Source organism: Callithrix jacchus, chromosome 1 (genome assembly GCF_049354715.1).
Source record: "Callithrix jacchus isolate 240 chromosome 1, calJac240_pri, whole genome shotgun sequence".
Classification (NCBI taxonomy): domain Eukaryota; kingdom Metazoa; phylum Chordata; class Mammalia; order Primates; family Cebidae; genus Callithrix; species Callithrix jacchus.
In genome coordinates this window covers 122,496,378-122,520,631 of record NC_133502.1, presented here as the reverse complement: position 1 = coordinate 122,520,631, position 24,254 = coordinate 122,496,378, and the positions used below count along the sequence as shown (strand labels likewise).

The following is a 24,254-nucleotide window of genomic DNA, read 5'->3' as shown; positions in this document are numbered from 1 at the left end:
AAAGTTATAGACAATAAAAGCAGAAATAGACAAATGGGATTAAATCAAACTAAAAAGCTACTGCACAGCAAAGGAAACAATCAATACAGTGAAGACAACATACAGGATGGGAGAAAATATTTGCAAGCTATGCATCTGACAAGGGATTAATATCCAAAATATGTAACGACCTCAAACAGCAGCAAAAAAACAAATAACCTGATTTTTTTAATTGGCAAAAGACCTAAATAGACATTTCTCAAAAGAAGGCATGCAAATGGACATATATATGAAAAAATGCTCAATATCACTAATCATTGGGAAAATGCAAACGAAAACCATAGTGAGATATCACCTCACTCCTGTTACAATGGCTACTAACAAAAAACAAAAGATAAGTGTTGGTGAAAATGTGGAGAAAAAGGAATCTGTGCACATGCTGGTTGTGGAAATGTAAATTAGTACAGTCATGGAAAACAGCATGAGGGTTCCTCAAAAAATTAAAACTAGAGGCGCCAGAGCAGAGTACCAGTCTGAGGCAGAGGGAGTCATGGCAGGACAGGCGTTTATAAAGTTTCTCCCACTCTTTGACCAAGTATTGGTTGAAAGGAGTGCTGCTGAAACTGTAACCAAAGGAGGCATTATGCTTCCAGAAAAATCTCAAGGAAAAGTATTGCAAGCAACAGTAATCGCTGTTGGATCGGGTTCTAAAGGAAAGGGTGGACAGATTTAACGAGTTAGCATGAAAGTTGGAGATAAAGTTCTTCTCCCAGAATATGGAGGCACCGAAGTCGTTCTAGATGACAAGGATTATTTCCTATTTAGAGATGGTGACATTCTTGGAAAGTACATAGACTGAAATAAGTCACTATTGATATGGCATCAATGTGAAGCTGCCCATTCCACTGAAGTTCTGAAATCTGTCATCATGTAAATAATTTCCATATCTCTCTTTTATAATAAACTAATGATAACTGATGACATTTAGTGTCTCCAAAATTGTTTCCTTGTACTGATATAAACATTTCCAAATAAAAATATATAAATGAAAAAAAAATTAAAACTAGAACTATTAAGTGATCCAGCAATCCCGCAACTGGGTATATATCCAAAGAAAATGAAATTAGTAGGTCAAAGAGATATCTGCATTCCTCTATTTTTTTTAAGTTGTGCTTGTCAGATTTTCTGTTATTTACGTTTAAGAGTATTCCTAATGGATATAACTCCAGAGCCCATGCTTTTATCCACAAAACAATATTGCCTCTCATCTATAAAACACAAAGACAAAAGTTTGTTTTTCTACTTCCTTTAGGGAGTTCTTAAAAAGTTCAAGTTAGTAAATGCATATATAAATATCTTTTAAAAATAAAAATCATTATACAAGTTTATTATTTTTAAAACAGTGATTCTCAACTAAAGGAAAAGATAAGAGAGCACACATCCTGTCAAGACATAGAATTAGGCTACATTCTCCAAAAAGGATACATCAGAATCACCTGGGGGAATTTTTCACATTCTATAGATGAAAAATCACTAACAGGTGAACCACCTCTTCTAAATGAAATGATGAATATATTCTGCAGATATGTTCAAAGGAGAAAAAAGGTTGAGAAGTAGAGCTTTGTTATGATTGTGAGGTATATTAAGCACACTTTCATTAAGATACCAGTAGCATAACTATCGGTAAAAATTTTTTGAACCCACGGAAAAACAATCTCACCAAGTTTGGTCTTCTTAAAATACAAGTAATTGTTTTTATATTAAATAATAGTAAAAAGTAATAAACAATAGTATAACCCAACAAAGCTGATACAACTTAAACAGTACAATATAATATTAACCAATCAAATCAGAGTTAACAGGAAGAAATGTGAGCACGTTTCAGAGAAAGGCTAGACTAAATTCCAAATACTCCACAATTTTTAAAAGTTTCCTCTTCATTTTAATTTCTCTTGGTGGAGGTCAAATTTACTATTCTCTCATTAAGAAATTAACAAAGTCATTTTAAAAACTGAACTCATAACTCAGGTCCCAAATAACTGCCTTTTTACATTTATTGGAAAATCACTAATATTTTTCACTCAATAAATATTTATTGAACACCTACTATAAGACAGACTACTCTTGAAACGGAATATCTTCACAGCAGTGAAGCAAACACTAAAAACTGCTTTTCTTTATAGAACTTATATTCTACTGAGGGTAAGGAGCAAACACACAATAAGCAAATAAAATGCACCATATGTCAAGTTTTGATGATAACTGCTAGAGGGAAAAAATAAAATCAGAAAAATAGAAGGGAGACAAAAAATAGGAAGCAAAAGAGAGACAGAGAGATAAGAGAGTTTTTTCAGGGGGCAAGGAGGGTTGATGGTTGTGATTTTGAATACCATGTTTACAAAGGCTTTATTTGAATGCTGACACTTGAGCTAAAACCAGGTGAGAAATCAGACCAGAGCCATACATCTATTTGTTTTAATGCTAACTCTTTCTTCTGCTGAATGTAGCATATGAAATGGGTCAACAGCTGAATAGCAAAATGATACTGGTTTTCTTTATAAGTCCCCCAATCTTCTATAATCAAACCAAAGAAAAAATTAAAAAGACATTCCAATTATTGGTAACCTTTTGAATCTCACTGTTTGAGGAAAAGTTTAAATGTTTACTTACTCCTTTATATCACTATACATTCAGTTTTTAAAACTCCCCAAACACTATATTTCAAGTGTAGAAATTTTTTTTTTAGTCTTAAGTGAGCCCAAATTTCATCATGGGCTAAAATTTTAAGACAAAAAAATAACTGCTGAAACTGAATTTTAATCATATAGATGAATCACAACATGCATCTTTAGCTAGGCATGTATTATGGATAAGTCTAGTTTTCTACAGAGAATAATCACATGTTCTAATTACCATTTTGGTTATACGCATAATTAATAATATTCTGTCTTAATGGGACACACTGAATCTTCAGACAGTTGCAAGCTTTAACTATGCAGACTGCCAAATCCAACTGTCAGCTGCACTGCCAAACACAAAGGAATCTTGATGTAGTGTTTTAGCATTGATAACAATATGCATATCTTTATACATAATACAATGAAAAAATTAATTGCTTTTCTTCCTTCAAATATTTCTCCACACAAATAATTTTATGTCACTTGATTGATCATTTACCCTAAATCACATATATTGGCAAGTGATCTTATGAACATTAAAAATATAAATTTAAATGTAACCCAAGATTCAAAGAGTTATAAAAATATTGTTAGACAAGGACTTACTGATTGTAAACTTGCATTTTCACGCAGACAAGCTGTGTGAAGTTCTGATTTCAAGGCCGCAATGTGACTTCGATGAGATGTCATTTCCTTCTCTAATGTCGTGATTCTAGTGCTTGCAAGCTGGTAGACATCCATGAAACTTTTAATCATACCCTTAAGAAATAAAAATAATGTCACATACAATTCAAATAAATATGTCCCCAAAGGAAAATTACCATAATTTAAAAGCAAAACCATTAAAATTTTAAAATAAATAACTTTTCATCTTTCTTTAAAATAAAGCTAAACCTCACATTTTATATTGAGAACAGTGACTATTTTAAGAAAGTTTGTGAGAAAACAATTGAGACTTCATTCCAGAGTATTTATTTAAATAAGATGTACTTTGATCTATTGTGCTTAAAATTTAGAATGCAGTTTTAAAAGATGGCACAGTTATTTTCTATAGTAAATTTAAATTCAAGTTGTAATTTGACCTAAATTTCAATCTTAAGAGAGGTGCAATCTTAATGGATATACAAACAAGATATTTCAAAATAAGCTGAGTTATTTACATAGAATGCAAATTACATTCTATTTAATTTTTAATCCATCTAAAACACAAATGTTTTGAAACAAAATGAGCTAAAATAATTTTGTGATTTTTAAGAGTAAATAATGATTCCTATTTTGTAAGAAAAGTATAATTATATTCATTCATGTAACATGAAATGCCCTCACATTGGACTGTATATAATAAAATAATTAACATGACCAAGTTCTGGTAACTTATTATCTCCCCTAAACAGCACAGTATTTAGGGAATTGTTACATCACAGTTTAATCATATCTTACAGACTTCTTCTTCTAAAACAATTTGTAATGATTTTTAAGTCCAGGATACTATTAAGCCTTTTTTAAAAAGGCTTCCAAAATAACTCAAATATAGCAAAATAAAATCCCACATTTCAAAGACATTTTCAAAAATAATATTATTTACAAGAAAAATGTTCCTGCAATAGCCACAACTTAGTATAATGATAAACAGTCTGAGAATTTTCAAATTACATTCTATTTTAAGGGTCTGAATTAGGAAAGCTTTGAGAAATTATATATTTGAGCATTGGGAATGCATTTAAAAAATAATTTAGTATAAACAAAGAAAGAGTAAGAAACAATTTACAGAATGTTTGCAAAACAGAGATAAATTAGTTACTTGCAGGTATCAGAAAGAAAATTCAGACCTTTTTGCCTAATAAATTTTTATTTGCCCTTAAAAATCCAGCTCATATCTCTTTCAAGAACCCTCTTGTGAACCTAAAAAAGGCAGTGTTAACTTCTACCCTGGTTTTCTGTGAGCCCTTCATGACTGCTTCCACTATTGCATTTATTGCTTTAGCAGAAATTTATTAGTTTACATATTTATCTTCTTTATTGACTACTGAGCTACTGAAGGCCAGATATTGTACCTATACATAACTGCAGCTTCAGGGATGACAGAGGCCCATAGTGAGTACTTGTTTGAATGACTGCCTGAATTAATGACTGGAAGAAATGAATGAATGAATGAAAAATTAGAAAAGATAAAAACCTTAAGTTGAAACCATATACGAGTATAAAATGCCTTCTAGGAAAGGGTGATGATGTTTGGGAAAGTATAATCTTAATACCTAATCTAATGAATAAATTATTAATGAAACTCTGTTCAAGTTGAAAAAAGCAGAAGTATAATCATAGACTAGGCATAAAAGGATGAAGTATATAAACAGAATTTATTAACCAACACTACATAAGCATTATATGACTTCTTAGCTGGGAATATCTGACATATCCTAACCTATCTCCCTTCGAATCATTTCAAGGTAAGTTTCTAGCTAATACTAACACAAACTATATCCCTGTGTCTCAAAAGTATGTAAAAATCAGAAACTCTTAGATTACTTCTGTTCTTTCCTATGTCAAGTCTCTCTCAATTATTAAAAATTCATGTATCTTATCTATTGAGATAGTGGACCAGAAATCACAAGTCCTGGGGGTTTCTTTTCTTTCTGATTCTTACTTTGATTCAAGTCTATGTTGTTAGAAAATGTCACTAATCTCTCTGAGCCTCCATCATCTACCTCTATAAAATGGGAAGAAGAGTTGTTTTCTTGTCTACTTTCTTTCTTTCTTTTTTTTTTTTTTTTTTTTTTTTTGAGACAAAGTCTCACTCTGTCGCCAGGCGCCAGGCTGGAGTGCAGTGACACAATTGCAGCTCACTGTAACCTCCGCCTCCCAGGTTCAAGTAATTCTCCTGCCTCAGCCTCCTGAGTAGCTGGGACTAAAGGCGCATGCCACCAGGCCCAGCTAATTTTTTTGTATTTTTAGTAGAGACAGGGTTTCACCATGTTGGCCAGGATGGTCTCAATCTCTTGACCTCGTGATCTGCCCGCCTCGGCCTCCCAAAGTGCTGGGATTACAGACTTGAGCCACCGTGCCCAGCCTTCTTGTCAACTTTCAAAACTGTTGTAAGGTTCAGAAAAATAAAATAGCTAATGTTCATTAGGCTCAGAAAATTAAAATAGCTAATGCTTGTTATTACTGAAGTGCAGGGACCATTTAAGCATATTACATGCTTAATTACATTTACCTTTACAGTAACCATATAGAGTACTTTTTTAACTTAGTTTTTCACAGGAAAAACACAGGAATTTGGAGGGATTAAATAACTAGTCCAAGTTTACAACTCGTTGTACAGTAGTCAGGATTTAAATCCAAGTATTTCTCATGCAAATCCATTCTCTTAACCCTTTAACTGTATCGTATTTAATATAAGAAAGCACTCTAAAAATGGTAAACTATTGAATTGTTGTATTATTACAATTGTTCTATTTTTAAATTCTCCACTAAAATCTAAATGACACAATCTGAAATATCGTGTGTGTGTGTGTGTGTGTGTGCATGTGTGTGCATATACTTTTATTTTCTAAGGCTCTAAAATGTATAAAAGGCTGAAAACATGCACAAATGCTTATTGAATGATAAGAACGTTCCCTTCAACCAGTTATGGGCTCCTGGATTATTTTTTCACTGTAAGTCACAAGAGAATTGGCCTTTAATATTTTAGGATTAAAAGTTCCACATTTTAAAAGTTATCCCATTTTCTAAACTTGGAGAAACACATTTTGCAAATTTCATCTTTATGACATTCTAAAAGGAATAAATAATATAAATGATATTCCTTCAAATCTCCTTTTAAAAAATAAATTTTTTGAGAAGTAATGTCAGAAATTTTACATAGTCGATAACTCTTCCTTGATCTACTTTTAACAACTAAATTATCATATTCAGTGAAATATTAATATAAACCACATATTACCATATATAACACTAAGAATAATATTATAATCCAATTTTGCTTAGTATTTCAAATCTTAAACATTCCAACTCTCTTAAAGTAATACTTTCATTTGAGAGAGAAAATTTGTATAACAGTGTGTATGATACTTTTTCAGAGTGATAATGTACAGTAGTCAATACAGAAAGCATGTTTCATGTTACCAATACGTATAAAATCTACTATGCTCTTCTAGATGAAGTCTCCTTCAAAATTTGAAGGTATGAGGAATATCACTGAAACGGCAATTATTCAAAGAAGCCACAGATTTTTTGAAGAATAAAGAATGTTAACTTCCAATATTAATAAGTGATTCAAAGTATACAGTAAAGCATACCAGTGAAAAAAATCAACTCCTTAATATAAAAGAAAGGTGTCAGGTTGGTAGAAGAAATGGAAATGACAGTCTGAATTAACTGAGGGAGTAGTAGAAAGAGGGAGTAAGCATCTGCCGATGCTTATACTGATGCTTGACCCTTATATCAATCTCCTAAAGTCTAACCCTCTACAACACATCTTGTTCCTTTATTAAAAGATCACATTTTTTTACATTAGGAAACAATAACAGAACAGTATGATACTGTGTACAACAAGTCCAGAATTTGAGAACTTATCCTGTTGTCATCTGTGGCCCCAGAGATTTATTTTGACTGTACCCTGCAGTGAGATGTGTATCTCAGTGGGGCTATGCTAGTATATGAATAAAAAAAGACAGTTTCTGAATGAGAATAGCCTTTCTTTTAGAGATAATCTATAATGTATATAATTGACAGTACCAAGATGAGAGAATTTAAACATAAAATTCCACATCTATCCATGTTTTAAAAGTATATGTGCATTAGAATATTAAAAAATTATAAGAAACCAACAGATGCATGTCATTTAAAGAATAGAACATCATTTACATAGTTTGCTTTGAACATATTATTAAGTAGTTTAGACTGACTTCAGATTTGAACATCAGGGACAATAGGATTGTTGGGAACCTGATATTAAGAGAAGAATAAATTAGTGGAAAATATAAAGCCTACATACCAAAATATCAAATCTTTTATCTACATTTTTGAGTAATTGGGAAGCAAAAACCTCTAACATTTCCTCTTTAGCTCATATAATTATAAACATACTTCATTTCTATATCTTATGTAAATATATTGTGTAAAATAGATATGCCAGATATACTAAATATGAAATGTAACAAATTCTCATAAAATCAGAATAAAAATTCCTACCATATAACATTTTTTTTTTAGATGGAATTTCGCTCTTGTTACCCAGGCTGGAGTGCAATGGCACGATCTCGGCTCACTGCAACCTCCACCCCCTGGGTTCAAGCAAGGAGCTTAAATCCAGCCTCAGCCCCCTGAGTAGCTGGGACTACAGGCGTGCGCCACCATGCCCAGCTAATTTTTGTATTTTTAGTAGAAATGGGGTTTCACCATGTTGACCAGGATGATCCCAATCTCTTGATCTCATGATCCACCCACCTCCCAAAGTGCTGGGATTACAGGCGTGAGCCACCGTGCCCAGCCACCATATAACAATTCATAGAAATTAAATGAGTATTAATATGTGAAATCAGCTTAAACTACCAGGCATATAACAAGCCCTCAGATCAACCTTACCTGTAATAACGATATCAAATGGAGAAATTACTATTTTAGCTCATAAAAGAAAGATTCAATATTTCTGAGGGGTGTTAATATTAGACATAATGTGAATATAATAATATAATATATTCACATTATGTTTTATAGTTAAATATTTAAAATATTTAGTTTTTTAATATATTAAATTGTTTAATTTTAATATATTAAATAGTATTTCATATATTAAATATTTGATATTTAATAAATAATAATTAAATAATATTTAACATATTAAAATCCTTTCAAACACAAAAATATTTTGAGGCTAATGAATAGTTGCTGTAACAAAATTTCTCTTGATAATCAATAAAAGTTATTATTATGTCATTCCTAAGGAAGAAAATCTCACAATGATAACATGGTTATGCTCAACAACATAGTAGCAAAGAAAATCCAACAGCACATTAAAAAAAATACACAATAATCAGGTGAGATTTATTGCAGGAATGCAAGGATGGTTCAATATATGAAAATCAACAAACATCACATATACAGAATTAAGGACAAAAACCATATGAACATCTCAATAGATGCAGAGAAGGCATTTGGTAAAATTCAGAATACCATCATGATAAAAATCCTCAAAGAACTAGGCAGAGAATAAATATGCCTCAACATACTAAAGGCCCATGCTCATGAATTAGAAGACTTAATATCATTAAAATGACCACATTGCCCAATGCAATCTCTATCAAATTACCAATGTCAATTTTCACAGAGTTAGAAAAAAAATCCTAAAATTCATATAAAATGAAAAAAGAGAATTCCTGGGCAAGATGGCTAAATAGGAACTGCTCTGGTCTGCAGCTCCCAGTGAGACCAACGCAGAAGGCAGGTGATTTTTGCATTTGCAACTGAGATACCCAGTTCATCTCATTGGGACTGGTTAAACAGTGGGTGCAACCCACGAAGGGTGAGTAGAAGCAAGGTGGGGCGTTGTCTCACCCAGGAAGTGCAAGGGGTCAGGGAACTCCCTCTGCTAGCCAAGGGAAGCTGTGAGGGAACCTGCTGTGAGAGATGGTGCTATCCAGCTCTGATACCATGCTTTCCCCAGTCTTCACAACCCACAGACCAGGAGATTCCCTCAGAAGCCTATACCACAAGGGGCCTACATTTCAAGCACGAAACTGGGTGGCCACTTGGGAAGACACCAAGCTAGCTGCAAAAATTTTTTTCATGCCCCAGTGGCACCTGTAATGCCAGAGACAGAACCATTCACTTCCCCTGGAAAAGGGGCTGAAGCGGGAGCCAAGGGAGCCAAGGGAAGCCAGGAAGCTAAGTTCAGTGGATCTCATCCCCATGGAGCCAAGCAAGCTAAGATCCACTGGCTTGAAATTCGTGCACCAGCACAGCAGTCTTAAGTCAACCTGGGATGCCAGTTGGTGGGGGGAGGGGCTTCCACCATTTCTGAGGTGGTTTTTCCCTCACAGTGTAAACAAAGCTGTCCAGAAGTTAAAACTGAGCAGAACCCACCACAGCACCCTAAAGCTGTTGTAGCCAGACTGCCTCTCAAGATTCCTCCTCTCTCGGCAAGGCATCTCTGAAAGAAAGGCAGTGGCTCCAGTCAGGGGCTTATAGATCAAACTCCCATCTCCCTGGGACAGAGCACCTGGGGGACAGGGTGGCTGTGGGTGAAGCTTCAGCAGACTTAAACATAACATTCCTGCCTGCCGTCTCTGAAGAGAGAGCTCTACTAAGGGACAGATTGCCTCCTGAAGTGGGTCTCTAAACTCCTCTCAGCAGGGGTCAACAGACACCTCATACAGGAGAGCTCTTGCTGGCATCTGGAAGGTGCCTCTCTGAGATGAAGCTTTCAGAGGAAGGAAGAGGCAGCAATATTTGCTGTTCTGCAGCTTCAACTGGTGATACCCAGGTAAACAGGGTCTGGAGTACAACCCCAAAAAACTCCAGCACACCTGTAGAAGAGGGACCTGTTAGAAGGAAAATTAACAAACAGAAAGCAATAGTATCAACATCAACAAAAAGGACAACCACGCAAAAACTCCATCCTCCATCCGAAGGTCACCACCAGCAAAGACCAAAGGTAAATAAATTCACAAAGATGAGGAAAAACCCATGCAAAAAGGCTGAAAATTCCAAAAACCAGAATGTCTCTTCTTCTCCAAAGGATCACAACTCCTCGCCAGCAAGGGAATGAAAACGGACAGAGAATGAGTTTGATGAATGGACAGAAGTAGGTTTCAGTAGGTGGGTAATAACGAACTCCTCCAAGCTAATAGAGGATGTTCTAACCCACTGCAAGGAAGCTAAGAATCTTGGTAAAAGGTTAGAGAACATGAACTGGCAAATTGGACAGAGTCAAGACCCATCAGTATGCTGTATTCAGGAGACCCATCTCATGTGCAAAGACACATAGGCTCAAAATAAAGAGATGGAGGAAGATTTACCAAGCAAACAGAAAGCAAAAAAAAAAAAAAAAAAGAAGAAGAAGAAGAAAGCAGGAATTACAATCATAGCCTTTGATAAAACAGACTTTAAGCCAAAAAAGATCAAAAAAGACAAAAAAGGGCATTTTATAAAGGTGAAGGGATCAATGCAACAAGAAGAGCTAACTATCCTAAATATATATGCACCCAATATAGGAGCACCCATATTCATAAAACAACTTCTTAGAGACTTACAAAAAGACTTACTTAGACTCCTACACAATAATAGTGTGAGAGATTTTAACTCCTCACTGTCAATATTAGACAGATCAATGAGACAAAAAATTAACAAGGATATTCAGGACTGGAACTCAGCTCTAAACCAAGCAGACCTAATAGACATCTACAGAATTCTCCACCCCAAATCAACAGAATATACATTGTTCTCAGGATCACACAGCACTTATTCTAAAATCGATGACATAACTGAAAGTAAAACATTCCTCAGCAAATGCAAGAGAATGGAAATCACAACAAACAGCCTCTCAGACCACAGTGTAACCAAATTAGGACTTATGATTAAGAAATCAGAGAGGACACAAACAGATGGAGAAACATTCCATGTTCATGGTTAGGAAGAATCAATATCATGAAAATGGCTCTACTGTCCAAAGTAATTTACAGAATCAACGCTATACCCATCAAGCTACCATTGACTTTCTTCACAGAACTGGAAAAAACCACCATGAACTTCATATGGAACCAAAAGAGAGCCCACATAGCCAAGTCAATTCTAAGCAAAAAGAACACAGCGGGGGGCATCACACTACCGGATTTCAAACTATACTACAAGGCTACAGTAATCAAAACAGCATGGTACTGGTACCAAAACAGAGATATAGACCAATGGAACAAAACAGAGGCACCGGAGGCAACACAACATACATACAACTATACAATCTTTGATAAACCTGACAAAAACAAGCAATGGGGCAAGGATTCCCTGTTTAACAAATGGTATTGGGAAAACTGGCTAGCCATGTGCAGAAAGCAGAAACTGGACCCCTTCCTGACACCTTACACTAAAATTAACTCCAGATGGATTAAAGACTTAAACATAAGACCTGGCACCATAAAAACCCTAGAAGGAAATCTAGGCAAAACTATCCAGGACATAGGAGTAGGCAAGGACTTCATGAACAAAACACCAAAAGCATTGGCAACAAAAGCCAAAATAGACAAATGGGACCTAATCAAACTCCACAGCTTCTGCACGGCAAAAGAAACAGTCACTAGAGTGGATCGGCAACCAACAGAATGGGAAAAAATTTTCGCAGTCTACCCATCTGACAAAGGGCTGATATCCAGAATTTACAAACAACTCAAGCAGATTTACAGGAAAAAAACAAACAAGCCCATTCAAAAGTGGGCAAAGGATATGAACAGATACTTTATGAAAGAAGACATATATGAGGCCAACAATCATATGAAAAAATTCTCATCGTCACTGGTCATCAGAGAGATGCAAATCAAAACCACATTGAGATACCATCTCACGCCAGTTAGAATGGCGATCATTAAAAAATCTGGAGACAACAGATGCTGGAGAGGATGTGGAGAAAAAGGAACACTTTTACACTGTTGGTGGGAGTGTAAATTAGTTCAACCATTGTGGAAGACAGTGTGGCGATTCCTCAAGGCCTTAGAAATAGAAATTCCATTTGACCCAGCAATCCCATTACTGGGTATATATCCAAAAGACTATAAATCGATCTACTATAAGGACACATGTACACGAATGTTCATTGCAGCACTGTTTACAATAGCAAAGACCTGGAATCAACCCAAATGCCCATTGATAATAGACTGGATTGGAAAAATGTGGCACATATACACCATGGAATATTATGCAGCAATCAGAAATGATGAGTTCGTGTCGTTTGTAGGGACATGGATGAATCTGGAGAACGTCATCCTCAGCAAACTGACACAAGAACAAAAAATGAAACACCGCATATTCTCACTCATAGGTGGGTGATGAAAAATGAGAACACATGGACACAGAAAGGGGAGTACTAAACACTGGGGTCTATTGGGGGGAAAAGGGGAGGGCCAGTGGGAGGGGGAGGTGGGGAGGGATAGCCTGGGGAGAAATGCCAAATGTGGGTGAAGGGGAGAAAAAAAGCAAAGCACACTGCCAGGTGTGTACCTACGCAACTGTCTTGCAAGCTCTGCTCATGTACCCCAAAACCTATAATCCAATAAAAAATTAAAAAAAAAAAAAAAAAAGAAACTCACTCAAGAGGATCCAAGATGGCTGAATAGGAACAGCTCTGTATTGCAGTTCCAGTGAAAATGCAGAGGGTGAGTGATCACAATTCCAAACGAATTCTTACTGCCCACAGACCAGGAGATTCCTGGGCAGAAAAGTGCCACGAGTCTCCAGCACAGCTGTTTCAGCTGGCGCAGTGGGTCTCCACACAAAAACTCACACAAATCTGGGCACCGTTTCAACTGGCAACTGGAACACCTGAGAGACAGAGTCACCCATTCAACTGAAAAAAGGGGGCTGAAACAGGGAGCCAGGTGATCTGGCTCGGCTGGCCCAACCCACACAAAGACCAGCAATCTGAAATGCTCTGGACTGACAGTTTCACAGCAAGCACAGCTCAACCCGGGACTGTCCAGCTCTGTGGGGGGAAGGGCGTCCACCACTACCGAGGCAGTCCACCACTACCGAGGTAGTCCGCCACTACCAAGGTAGTCTGCCATTACTAAGGCAGTCTGCCATTACTGAGACAGTCCACCATTACCAAGGCAGGCCGCCATTACCGAGGCAATCCACCATTACCTAGGCAGTCCGCCATTACCTAGGCAGTCTGCCATTACCTAGGCAGTCCGCCATTACAGACAGTCTGCCATTACTGGAGCAGACCGCCATTACTGAGGTAGTTCTACCTATGCCCCTGTAAAAAAAACTACAAGGAAGTTCACACAGCAGCTGGGCAGAGCCCAAAGCAGCTCCGCAATGCCTCTGCTGACAGACTGTAACTAGGCTACCTCCTTGCTAGGCAGGGCATCTCTGAAAAAAGGCAGTAGAACGACAGAAACTTATAAATAAAGCCCCACCTTCCCAGGACAGAGCACCTGGGAAAAAAAGGAGGTTGTGAGTTCCACTGAAGACACTTAAACATACCTGCCCAGCAGATCTAAACAAACAATGGCGTTCACAGCTCAGCACTTGAGCTCCTATAAGGGACAGACTGTCTGCTCAAGCAGCTCCCCGACCCCCATATAACCAAAGAGATGCCTCATAAAGGAAAGCTCAGGCTGACATCTGGCAGGTATCCTTCTTGGACGAAGATAACAGAAGAAGAAACTGGCAGCAACTCTTACTGTTCTGCAACTGCTGCAGGTGATCCCCAGGGAAGCAGGGTCTGGAGTGGACCTGCAGCAGTCCTACAGCAGGGGGCCTGACTGATAGAAGTAAAACTAAGAAACAGAAAGAAATAACTTCAAAAGCAACAAAAAGACATCCACTCAGAGACTCCATCTGAAAGTCACCAACCACAAAGACCACAGGTACATAAATCCACAAAGATCAAAAGAAAACAGAGCAAAAAGGATGAAAATACCCAAAACCAGAATGCCGTTCCTTCTCTGAGAAATCACAACTCCTCACAAGCAAGAAAACAAGGCTGGAGGGAGAAGGACTCTGATGAATTGACAGGAACAGGCTTCAGAAGGTGGGTAATAACAAACTTCTCTGAGCTAAAAGATCACATTCTAACCCAATGCAAAGAAACTAAGAATGTTGAAAAAAAGTTTGACAAAATGCTAATGAGAATGAACAGCTTAGAGAGGAATATAAATGAATTGATGGAGCTGAAAAACACAACACAAGAACTTCATGAACCATACACAAGTTTCTATAGCCAAATCGACCATGCAGAAAAAAGGATATCAGAGACTGAAGATCAACTCAATGAAACAAAATAAGAAGGCAAGATTAGAGAAAAAAGTAAAAAGAAATGAACAAAGTCTCTAAGAAATATGGGATTATGTAAAAAGACCTAATCTACATTTTATAGGTGTACATGAATGTGAGGGACAGAATGAATCCAAGCTGGAAAATACTCTTCAGGATAATATCCAGGATAACTTCCCCAATCTAGCAAGGCAGGCCAATATTCAAGTCCAAGAAATACGGAGAACACCACAAAGATATTCCTCAAGAAGAGCAACCCCAAAGCACATAATCGTCAAATTCACCAGGGTTGAAATGAAGGAAAAAATGCTAAGTGCAGCCAGAGAGAAAGGTCGGGTTACCCACAAACAGAAGCCCATCAGATCTCTCAGCAGAAACCCTACAAGCCAGAAGAGAGTGGGAGCCAATATTCAACATCTTTAAAGAAAAGAACTTTCAACCCAGAATTTCATATCCAGCCAAACTAAGCATCATAAGTGAAGGAGAAATAAAATCCTTTATGAACAAGCAATTGCTCAGAGATTTCATCACCACCAGGTTTGCAATACAAGAGCTCCTAAAAGATGCACTAAGCATAGAAAAAAACAACCAGTACCAGCCACTCCAAAAATGTACCAAATGGTAAAGAGCACTGACACAATGAAGAAACGGTATTAACTAATGGGCAAAACAACCAGCTAGCATCAAAATGGTGGGATAAAATTCACACATAAGAATATTAACCTTAAATGTAAATGGGCTAAATGCACTGATCAAAAGACACAGACTGGCAAATTGGATAAAAAGTCAAAACCCATTGGTATGCTGTATCCAGGAAACCTATCTCACATGAAAGGATACACATAGGCTAAAAATAAAGGGATGAAGGAAGATCTACCAAGCAAATGGAGAGCAAAAAAAAAAAACAAAAAAAAAGGCAGAAGTTCAATCCTACTCTCTGATAAAATAGATTTTAAACAAACAAAGATCAAAAGAGACAAAGAAGGGCATTACATAATGGTAAAGGATCAATGTAACAAGAAGAGCTAATAATCCTAAATATATATGCGCCCAATACAAGAGCACCCAGATACATAAGGCATGTTCTTAATGTCCTACAAAGAGACTTAGACTCCCACACAGTAATAGTAAGAGACCTTTAACATTTTGCTGTCAATATTAGATGGATCAACAAGACAGAAAATTAACAAGAATATCCAGGACTTGAACTCAGTCCTGGACCAAGCACACCTAATAGACATCTACGGAACTCTCCACTCCAAATCCACAGAATATACATTCGTATCAGAACCACATCACACCTACTCTAAAATTGAACACATAATTGGAAGTGAATCACTCCTAAGCAAATGTAAAAGAACGGAAATTATAACAAACAGGCTTTCAGACCACAGTGCAATCAAATTAGAACTCAGAATTCAGAAACTAACTTAGAACTGCACAGCTTCATGGAAACAGAACAACTGGCTCTTGAATGTTCACTGCATAAACAAACAAATGAAGGGAGAAATAAAGATGTTCTTTGAAACCAATGAGAACAAAGAAAAAATGTACCAGAATCTCTGGAACACATTTAAAGCAGCCTCTAGAAGGAAATCTTTAGCAATAAATGCCCACATGAGAAGCCAGAAAAGATCTAAAATCAACACCCTATCGTCAAAATTGAAAGAGGTAGAGAAGCAAGATCAAAAAAACTCAAAACCTAGCAGAAGACAAGAAATAACTAAGATCAGAGCAAAACTGAAGGAGATAGAGACACAAAAAAACCTCTAAAAAAATCAATAAATCCAGGAGCTGGTTTTTTGAAAAGAGCAACAAAATAGATAGACCACTAGCCATATTAATAAAAAAGAAAAGAGAATAATCAAATATATATATAAAAACAATAAAGGGGATATCACCACAGATTCCACAGAAATACAAACCAGCACCAGAGATTACTACAAACAACTCTATGCACATAAACCAGAAAACATGGAAGAAAGAGATAAATTCCTGGACATTTGCACCCTCCAAAACCAAAACCAGAAAGAAGTAAAAACCTGGAATAGACCAATAACAAGATCTGAAATTAAGGCAGCAATTAATAGCTTACCAACCAAAAAGAGCCCAGGTCCAGATGGGATCAGAGCCAAATTCTACCAGATATATAAAAAGAGGAGCTGGTACCATTCCTTCTGAAACTATTCCAAACAATACAAAAAGAGAAAATCCTCCCCAAATCTTTTTATGAGACCAACATCATCCTGATACCAAAACCCAGCAGAGACTCAACAAGAAAAGAAAACTTCATGCCAATATCCAACATGAACATAGATGTAAAAATCTTCAATAAAATACTGGCAAACTGATTCCAACAGCACATCAAAAGGCTTATCCATCACGATCAAGTAGGCTTCATCCCGGGGATGCAAGTGTGGTTCAACATATGCAAGTCTATAAACGTAATTCACCATATGAATGGAACCAAAGACAAAAACCACATGATTATCTCAACAGATGAAGAATAGGCCCTCAACAAAATTCCACAGCCTTTTATGATAAACACTCTCAATAAACTAGGTATCAATGAAATGTATCTCAAAATAATAAAAGCTCTTTATGACAAACTCACAGCCAATATCATACTGAATGGGCAAAAACTGGAAGCATTCCCTTTGAAATCTGGCACTAGACAAGGATGCCCTCTCTCACCACTCCTATTCAATACAGTATTGGAAGTTCTAGCCAGAGCAATCAGGCCAGAAAAAGATAATGGGTATTCAATTAGGAAAAGAGGAAGTCAAATTGTCTCTCTTTGCACACAACATGATCTTGTATTTAGAAGACCCTATTGTCTCAGCCCAAAATCTCCTTAAACTGATAAGCAACTTCAGCAAAGTCTCAGGATACAAAATAAATGTGCAGAAATCACAAGCATTGCTACACACCAATAATAGATGTAGAGAGCCAAATCAAGAATGAACTGTCATTCACAACTGCTACAAAGAGAATAAAATAACTAGGAATACAACTAACAAAGGATGTAAAGGATTTCTTCAAGGAGAACTACAAACCACTGCTCAACGAAATAAGAGAGGACATAAACAGATAGAGAAACATTCCAAGCTCATGGTTAGGAAGAATCAACATTGTGAAAATGGTCATACTGCCCAAAGTAATTTATAGATTCAACACTATCTACATCAAGCCACCTATGACCTTCTTCACAGAACTGGAAAAAACCACCTTAAACTTCATATGGAAGCAAAAGAGAAACCGCATAGCCAAGTCAATTCTAAGCAAAAAAAAAAAAAGCTGAAGGCATCATGCTACCTGATTTCAAACTATACTACAAGGTTACAATGATCAAAACAGCATGGTACTTGTACCAAAACAGAGATATAGACCAATGGAACAGAACACAGGCCTCAGAGGCAATGCCACACATATAAAACCATCTGATCTTTCATAAACCTGACAAAAACAAGCAATGGGGAAAAGATTCCCTGTTAAATAAATGATGTTGGAATAACTGGTTAGCCATGTGCAGAAAACAGAAACTGGATCCCTTCCTGACACCTTACACTAAAATTAACTCCAGATGGGTTAAAGACTTAAACATAAAGACCTAACACCATAAAAACCTTAGAAGAAAACCTAGGCAAAACCATTCAGGACATAGACATAGGCAAGGACTTCATGACTAAAATACCAAAAGTACTGGCAACAAAAGCCAAAATAGACAAATGGAATCTAATTAAACTCCAGAGCTTCATTACAGCAAAAGAAACAATCATTAGAGTGAACCGGCAAACAACAGAATGGGAAAAAATTTTTTGCAATCTACCCATCTGACAAAGGGCTTATATCTAAAATCTACAAAGAAGTAAAACAGGTTTACAAGAAAAAAAGAAACCCATTCAAAAGTGGTCAAAGGAAATGAACAGACACATTTCCAAAGAAGACATATATGAGTCCAACAAATATATGAAAAAAAGCTCATCATCACTGGTCATTAGAGAAATGCAAATAAAAACTACAGTGAGATACCATCTCACGCCAGTTAGAATGGCCATTATTAAAAAATATGGACACAGAAGCTGGGAGGATGTAGAGAAATAGGAACACTTTTACACTGTTGGTGGGAATGTCAATTAGCTCAACCATTGTGGAAGACAGTGTGGCAATTCCTCAAGGACCTAGAAATAGAATTTCCATTTCGCCCAGCAATCCTATTGCTGGGTATATATTCAAAGGATTATACATCATTCTATTATAAGTACACATGCACATGTATGTTCACTGCAGCATTGTTTACAATAGCAAAGACTTGGAACCAAGCCAAATGCCTATCATTGATAGACTGGACATGAAAAATGTAGCACATATATACCATGGAATACTATGCAGCCATAAAGAATGGTGAGTTCATGTCCTTTGTAGAGACATGGATGAACCTGGAAACCATAATTCTCAGCAAACTGACACAGGAACAGAGAATCAAGCACCATATGTTCTCACTTACAGGTAGGTTGAACAATGAGAACACATGGACACAGGGAGGAGAGCATCACACACTGAGGTCTGTGGTTGCAGGACTATTGGAGGGACAGTGGAGGGTAGGGAGTTGGGGAGGGATAACATGGAGAGAAATGCCAGATATAGGTGGTGGGGATGGAGGCAGCAAACCACATTGCCATGTGTGTACCTATGCAACAATCCTGCATGTTCTTTACATGTACCCCAGAACCTAAAAAGCAATTATATATACGTATTTTTTCAAAAAAAAGAAACTCAGTCAAAACTGCACAACTACATGGAAACTGAACAACACGCTCCTGAATGACTACTGGATAAATAAAGAAATTAAGGCAGAAGTAAATAAGTTCTTTGAAACTGATGAGAACAAAGACACAACATGCCAAAATCTCTGGGAGACAGCTTAGCAGTGTTTAAAGGGAAATTTATAGCACTAAATGCCCAAAAGAGAAAGCAGGAAACATCTAAAATCAACACCCTAACATCACAATTAAAAGAACTAGAGAAATAAGAGCAAACAAATTCAAAAACTAGCAAAGAACAAGGAATTACTAAGATCAAAGCAGAACTGAAGGAGACTGACACATGAAAAACCATTCAAAAAAAAATCAATGAATCCAGGAGCTCATTTTTTAAAAAGATTAAAAAAATAGATCACTAGCCAAACTAATAATGAAAAAAAGAGAGAAGAATCAAATAGACACAATAAAAAAATGATATAGGGGATATTACCACTGATCTCACAGAAATACAAACTACTCTCAGAGAATACTATAAACACTTCTTTGCAAATAAACTAGAAAATCTAGAAGAAATGAATAAATTCCTGGACACATACACCCTCCCAAGATTAAACCAGGAAGAAGTCGAATCCCTGAATAGACCAATAACAAGGTCTGACATTGAGGCAATAATTATTAGCCAATCAACCAAAAGGCCCAGGACCAGATGAATTCACAGCCAAATTCTACCAGAGACACAAAGAAAAGCTGGCACCTGGTACCATTCCTTCTGAAACTATTCCTAACTATAGAAAAAGGGACTCCTCCCTTAATCATTTTATGCGGCGAGCATCATCCAGATACCAAAACCTGGCAGAGACACAACAACAACAAAAAAAAAACAGATAAACAGAACCAATGACTAAAACCACATGACTATCTCAATAGATGGAGAAAACGTCTTTAATATAATTCAACACACCTTCATGCAAAAAACTCTCAATAAACTAGGTATTGCTGGAACATATCTTAAAATAATAAGAGCTATTTATGGCAAAACCACAGCCAATATCATACCAAATGGGCAAAAGATGGAAGCATTCCCTTTAAAAACCAGCAAAAGACAGGGATGCCCTCTTTCACCACTCCTGTTCAACATAGTACTGGAAGTTCTCTCCAAGGCAATCAGGCAAGAGAAAGAAATAAAGTATTGGAGTAGGCAGACAGGAAGTCAAACTGTCTCTGTTTGCAGATGACATGATTGTATATTTAGAAAACCATTGTCTCAGTCCAAAACTTCCTTAAGCTAGTAAGAAACTTCAAGAAAGTCTCAGGATACAAAATCAATGTGAAAAATCACAAGCATTCCTGTACACCAATAATAGACAAACAGAGAGCCAAATCCTGAGCAAACTCCCATTCACAATGGCTACAAAGAGAATAAAATACCTTGGAATACAACTTACAAGGGATGTGAAGGTCCCCTCAAGGAGAACTACAAACCACTGCTCCAGGAAATGAGAGGACACGATCATATTGAAAAACATTCCATGTTCATGGATAGGAAGAATCAATATTGTGAAAATGGCCATACTGCTCAAAGTCACTTACAGATTCAATGCTATTCCCAACAGGCTATCATTGACTTTCTCTACAGAATTATAAAAACCTACTTTAAATATCACATGGAACCAAAATAGAGCTTATATCTATAGCCAAGACAATGCTAAGCAAAAATAACAAAGCTGGAGGCATCATGCTACCTGATTTCAAACTATACTACAAGGCTACAGTAATCAAAATAGCATGGTATTGGTACCAAAACAGATATATAGACCAACAGAATAGAACAGAGGTCTCAGAAATAATACCACACATCTACAACCATCTGATATTTGACAGACCTGACAAAAATGAGCAATGGGGAAAGGATTCCTATTTAATAAACAGTGTTGGGAAAACTGGCTAGCCATATGCAGAAAACAGAAACTGGACCCCTTCCTGACACCTTACACTGAAATTAACTCCAGATGGGTTAAAGACTTAAACGTAAGACCTAAAACCATAAAAACCACAGAAGAAAACCTAGGCAATACCATTCAGGACATAGGCATGCACAAAGACTTCACGACTAAAACTCCAAAAGCAATGGCAACAAAAGTGAAAATTGACAAATGAGATCTAATTAAACTAAAGAGCTTCTACACAGCAAAAGAAACTATCATCAGAGTGAACAGGCAAGCTACAGAATGGGAGAAAATTTTTGCAATCTATCCATCTGACGAAGAGCTAATATCCAGAATCTACAAGGAACTTAAACAAATTCATCAAAAAATGGACAAAGGGTATGAACAAACACTTTTCAAAAGAAGACATTTATGCAGCCAACAAACATGAAAAAAAGTTCATCACTGGTCATTAGAGAAATGCAAATCAAAACCACACTGAGATACCATCTCATGCCAGTTAGAATGGTGATCATTAAAAAGTCAGGAAACAACAGATACTGGAGACAATGTGGAGAAATAGGAACACTTTTACACTGTTGGTGGGAGTGTCAATTAGTTCAACCATTGTGAAAGACAGTGTTGGGATTCCTCAAGGATCTAGAACCAGAAATACCATTTGACCCAGCAATCCCATTACTGGGTATATACCCAAAGGATTCTAAATCATTCTACTTTAAAGACACATATACACATATGTTTATTGCAGCACTATTCACAAAGCAAAGACTTGTAACCAACCCATATGCTCATCAACATTAGACTGGATAAAGAAAATATGGCACATATACACCATGGAATACTATGCAGCCATAAAAAAGGATGAGTTCATGTCCTTTGCAGGGACACGGATGACGCCAGAAACCATCATTCTCAGCAAACTAACACAGGAACAGAAAACCAAACACCACATGCTCTCACTCATAAGTGGGAGTTGAACAATGAGAACATATGGGCACACGGAGGGGAATATCACACACTGGGGCCTGTTGAGGGGTTGGGGGGTAAGGGGGAGATAGCACTAGGAGAAATATCTAATGAAGATGATGGGTTGATGAGTGCAGCAAACCACCCTGGCACATATATACCTATGTAACAAACCTGCACATTCTGCACTTGTATCCCAGAACTGAAAGTATAATAATAATAATAATAATAATAATAATATTAATAATAAAAGAGCCCTAATAGCCAAAGTAATCCTAAGCAAAAGAGAACAAAGCTAGAGGCATCCTATAACCTAACTTCGAATTACACTCAAGGCTACAGTAAGCAAAATAGCATGGTACTAGTACAAAAATAGACACATAGATCAATGGAACAGAATGAAGAATCCAGAAATAAAGCCACATACCTACAGCCAACTGATCTTTGACAAAGCCAACAAAAATATACACTAGGGAAATTAAACCCTATTGTTATATCAAAAAAACAGCTACCACTCATACATCTGTTGCAGCACTATTCATAATAATAAAGATACTAAAACAATCCAAGTATCCATCAATGGAGGACTGGATAAAGAAAATGTGGGGTGTGTGTGTGTGTGTGTGTGTGTGTGTGTGTGTACCATGGAATACTATTCAGCCATTTAGAAAAGTAAAATCATGTCTTATGCAGCCACATGGATATAATTGAAAATCATTATTATAAGTGAAATAACTCAGCGACAGAAAGTCAAATACTGCATGTTTTCACTTATAAGTGGGAGCTAAACAATGGGTATATATGGACGTACAGACTGGAATAATAGATAACGGAGATTACAAAAGGTGGGAGGGTGGTCAGGATGCATTGTTCACCATTCACAGGATGAATATACTAAAAGAGAAGCCTTCAACACTATGTAATATATGCAAGTAAGAAATCTGCATTTGTACCTCCCAAATATGAAAAAATAAAAAAGATCCCCATTAGAAAAAAATGTGTGTTCACTGGCAATTACAGTTAAAGAAAATTTCATTATTTTCTTCCATATCAAAAAGTTACTCTGATAAGGTTGTTTATTTATTAGACTTACTTTCATTTTAATATTTTAATAATATTTTATCAATTTTAAGGATATAGTAGGGAATGAGATATAGAGGGCCTATTACTAACAGCATGCAAACAGCAACTGTAACCCCAATAAAGTCCCCATCAAAGATTTGGAATTGGACTCCAGTTTGACGTTTGGTTTCTAGCTCTGCCCACAAATACTTGTTTCACCAGGACATTCCATTCCAGTAAAAAGTTGTGTACAGTAAAAAGACTGTATCACGATGGCAGACTGCCATCCACCTCCTAGCTTTGCCAATGGAATTATGAACGAGTGCATGAGTGAGTGTATTCACATGTGCATGAATGCATAAAAGGCGCTAAAAAAATGCTATCAGCTGAGAAGAATCCTGATAAATCAATAAGAAATAGAAAGTAGAAAGGATCACAAACAAAATTTTACGGAAACCCTATCTAAAACAAGAGAACACTCTACAATGGTAACAGCAACTACAGTTAGGCTTGAAGCTCAGCATAAACATCTATGAGACATGAGATAAGGGCTTAGTCTTGCTTTATTAGTAGCCCGAAAACATTTACTCTAAATAAAAGTTGTTATTAATGATTTTTAGTGAAAGAAATATGATTGGATAGGCTTTCTTATTTTTAAAGCCTTGTATAACTCTTTGTGATATACCCATTTGGAGGCATAATTCTGAGTCCCCATGCCCATCACCCAAGATAACATCGTTAAACAGGTAAATGCAAATGGAAGATGTGCACAGTTGGTTGTTGATATAGTCTGGATACATGTCCTCACCCAAATCTCAAGGTGACTTGCAATATGAGTGCTGGAGGTGGGACCTGGTAGTAAGTATTTAGATCGT

The 24,254-nt window shown here is 36.6% G+C and overlaps 1 protein-coding gene and 1 pseudogene across 16 annotated transcripts in view; one reads left to right on the top strand and one right to left on the bottom strand.

Moving 5' to 3' along the window:
* The window catches only part of CCDC171 (coiled-coil domain containing 171), a 499,054-nt gene that overhangs the window by 55,512 nt on the left and 419,288 nt on the right, over nucleotides 1-24,254 (bottom strand). For all 16 annotated transcript variants that reach the window (XR_008481645.2, XM_035306113.3, XM_035306098.3 and 13 more), the window contains one exon: nucleotides 3,264-3,416. Coding sequence is in view for 15 of the 16 variants with exons in the window: in XM_035306113.3 (XP_035162004.1) it covers nucleotides 3,264-3,416 (153 nt within the window). In the remaining variant the exon portion in view is untranslated. The remainder of the gene's footprint in view (nucleotides 1-3,263; nucleotides 3,417-24,254) is intronic.
* LOC108592272 (10 kDa heat shock protein, mitochondrial pseudogene) lies at nucleotides 529-838 on the top strand (annotated as a pseudogene).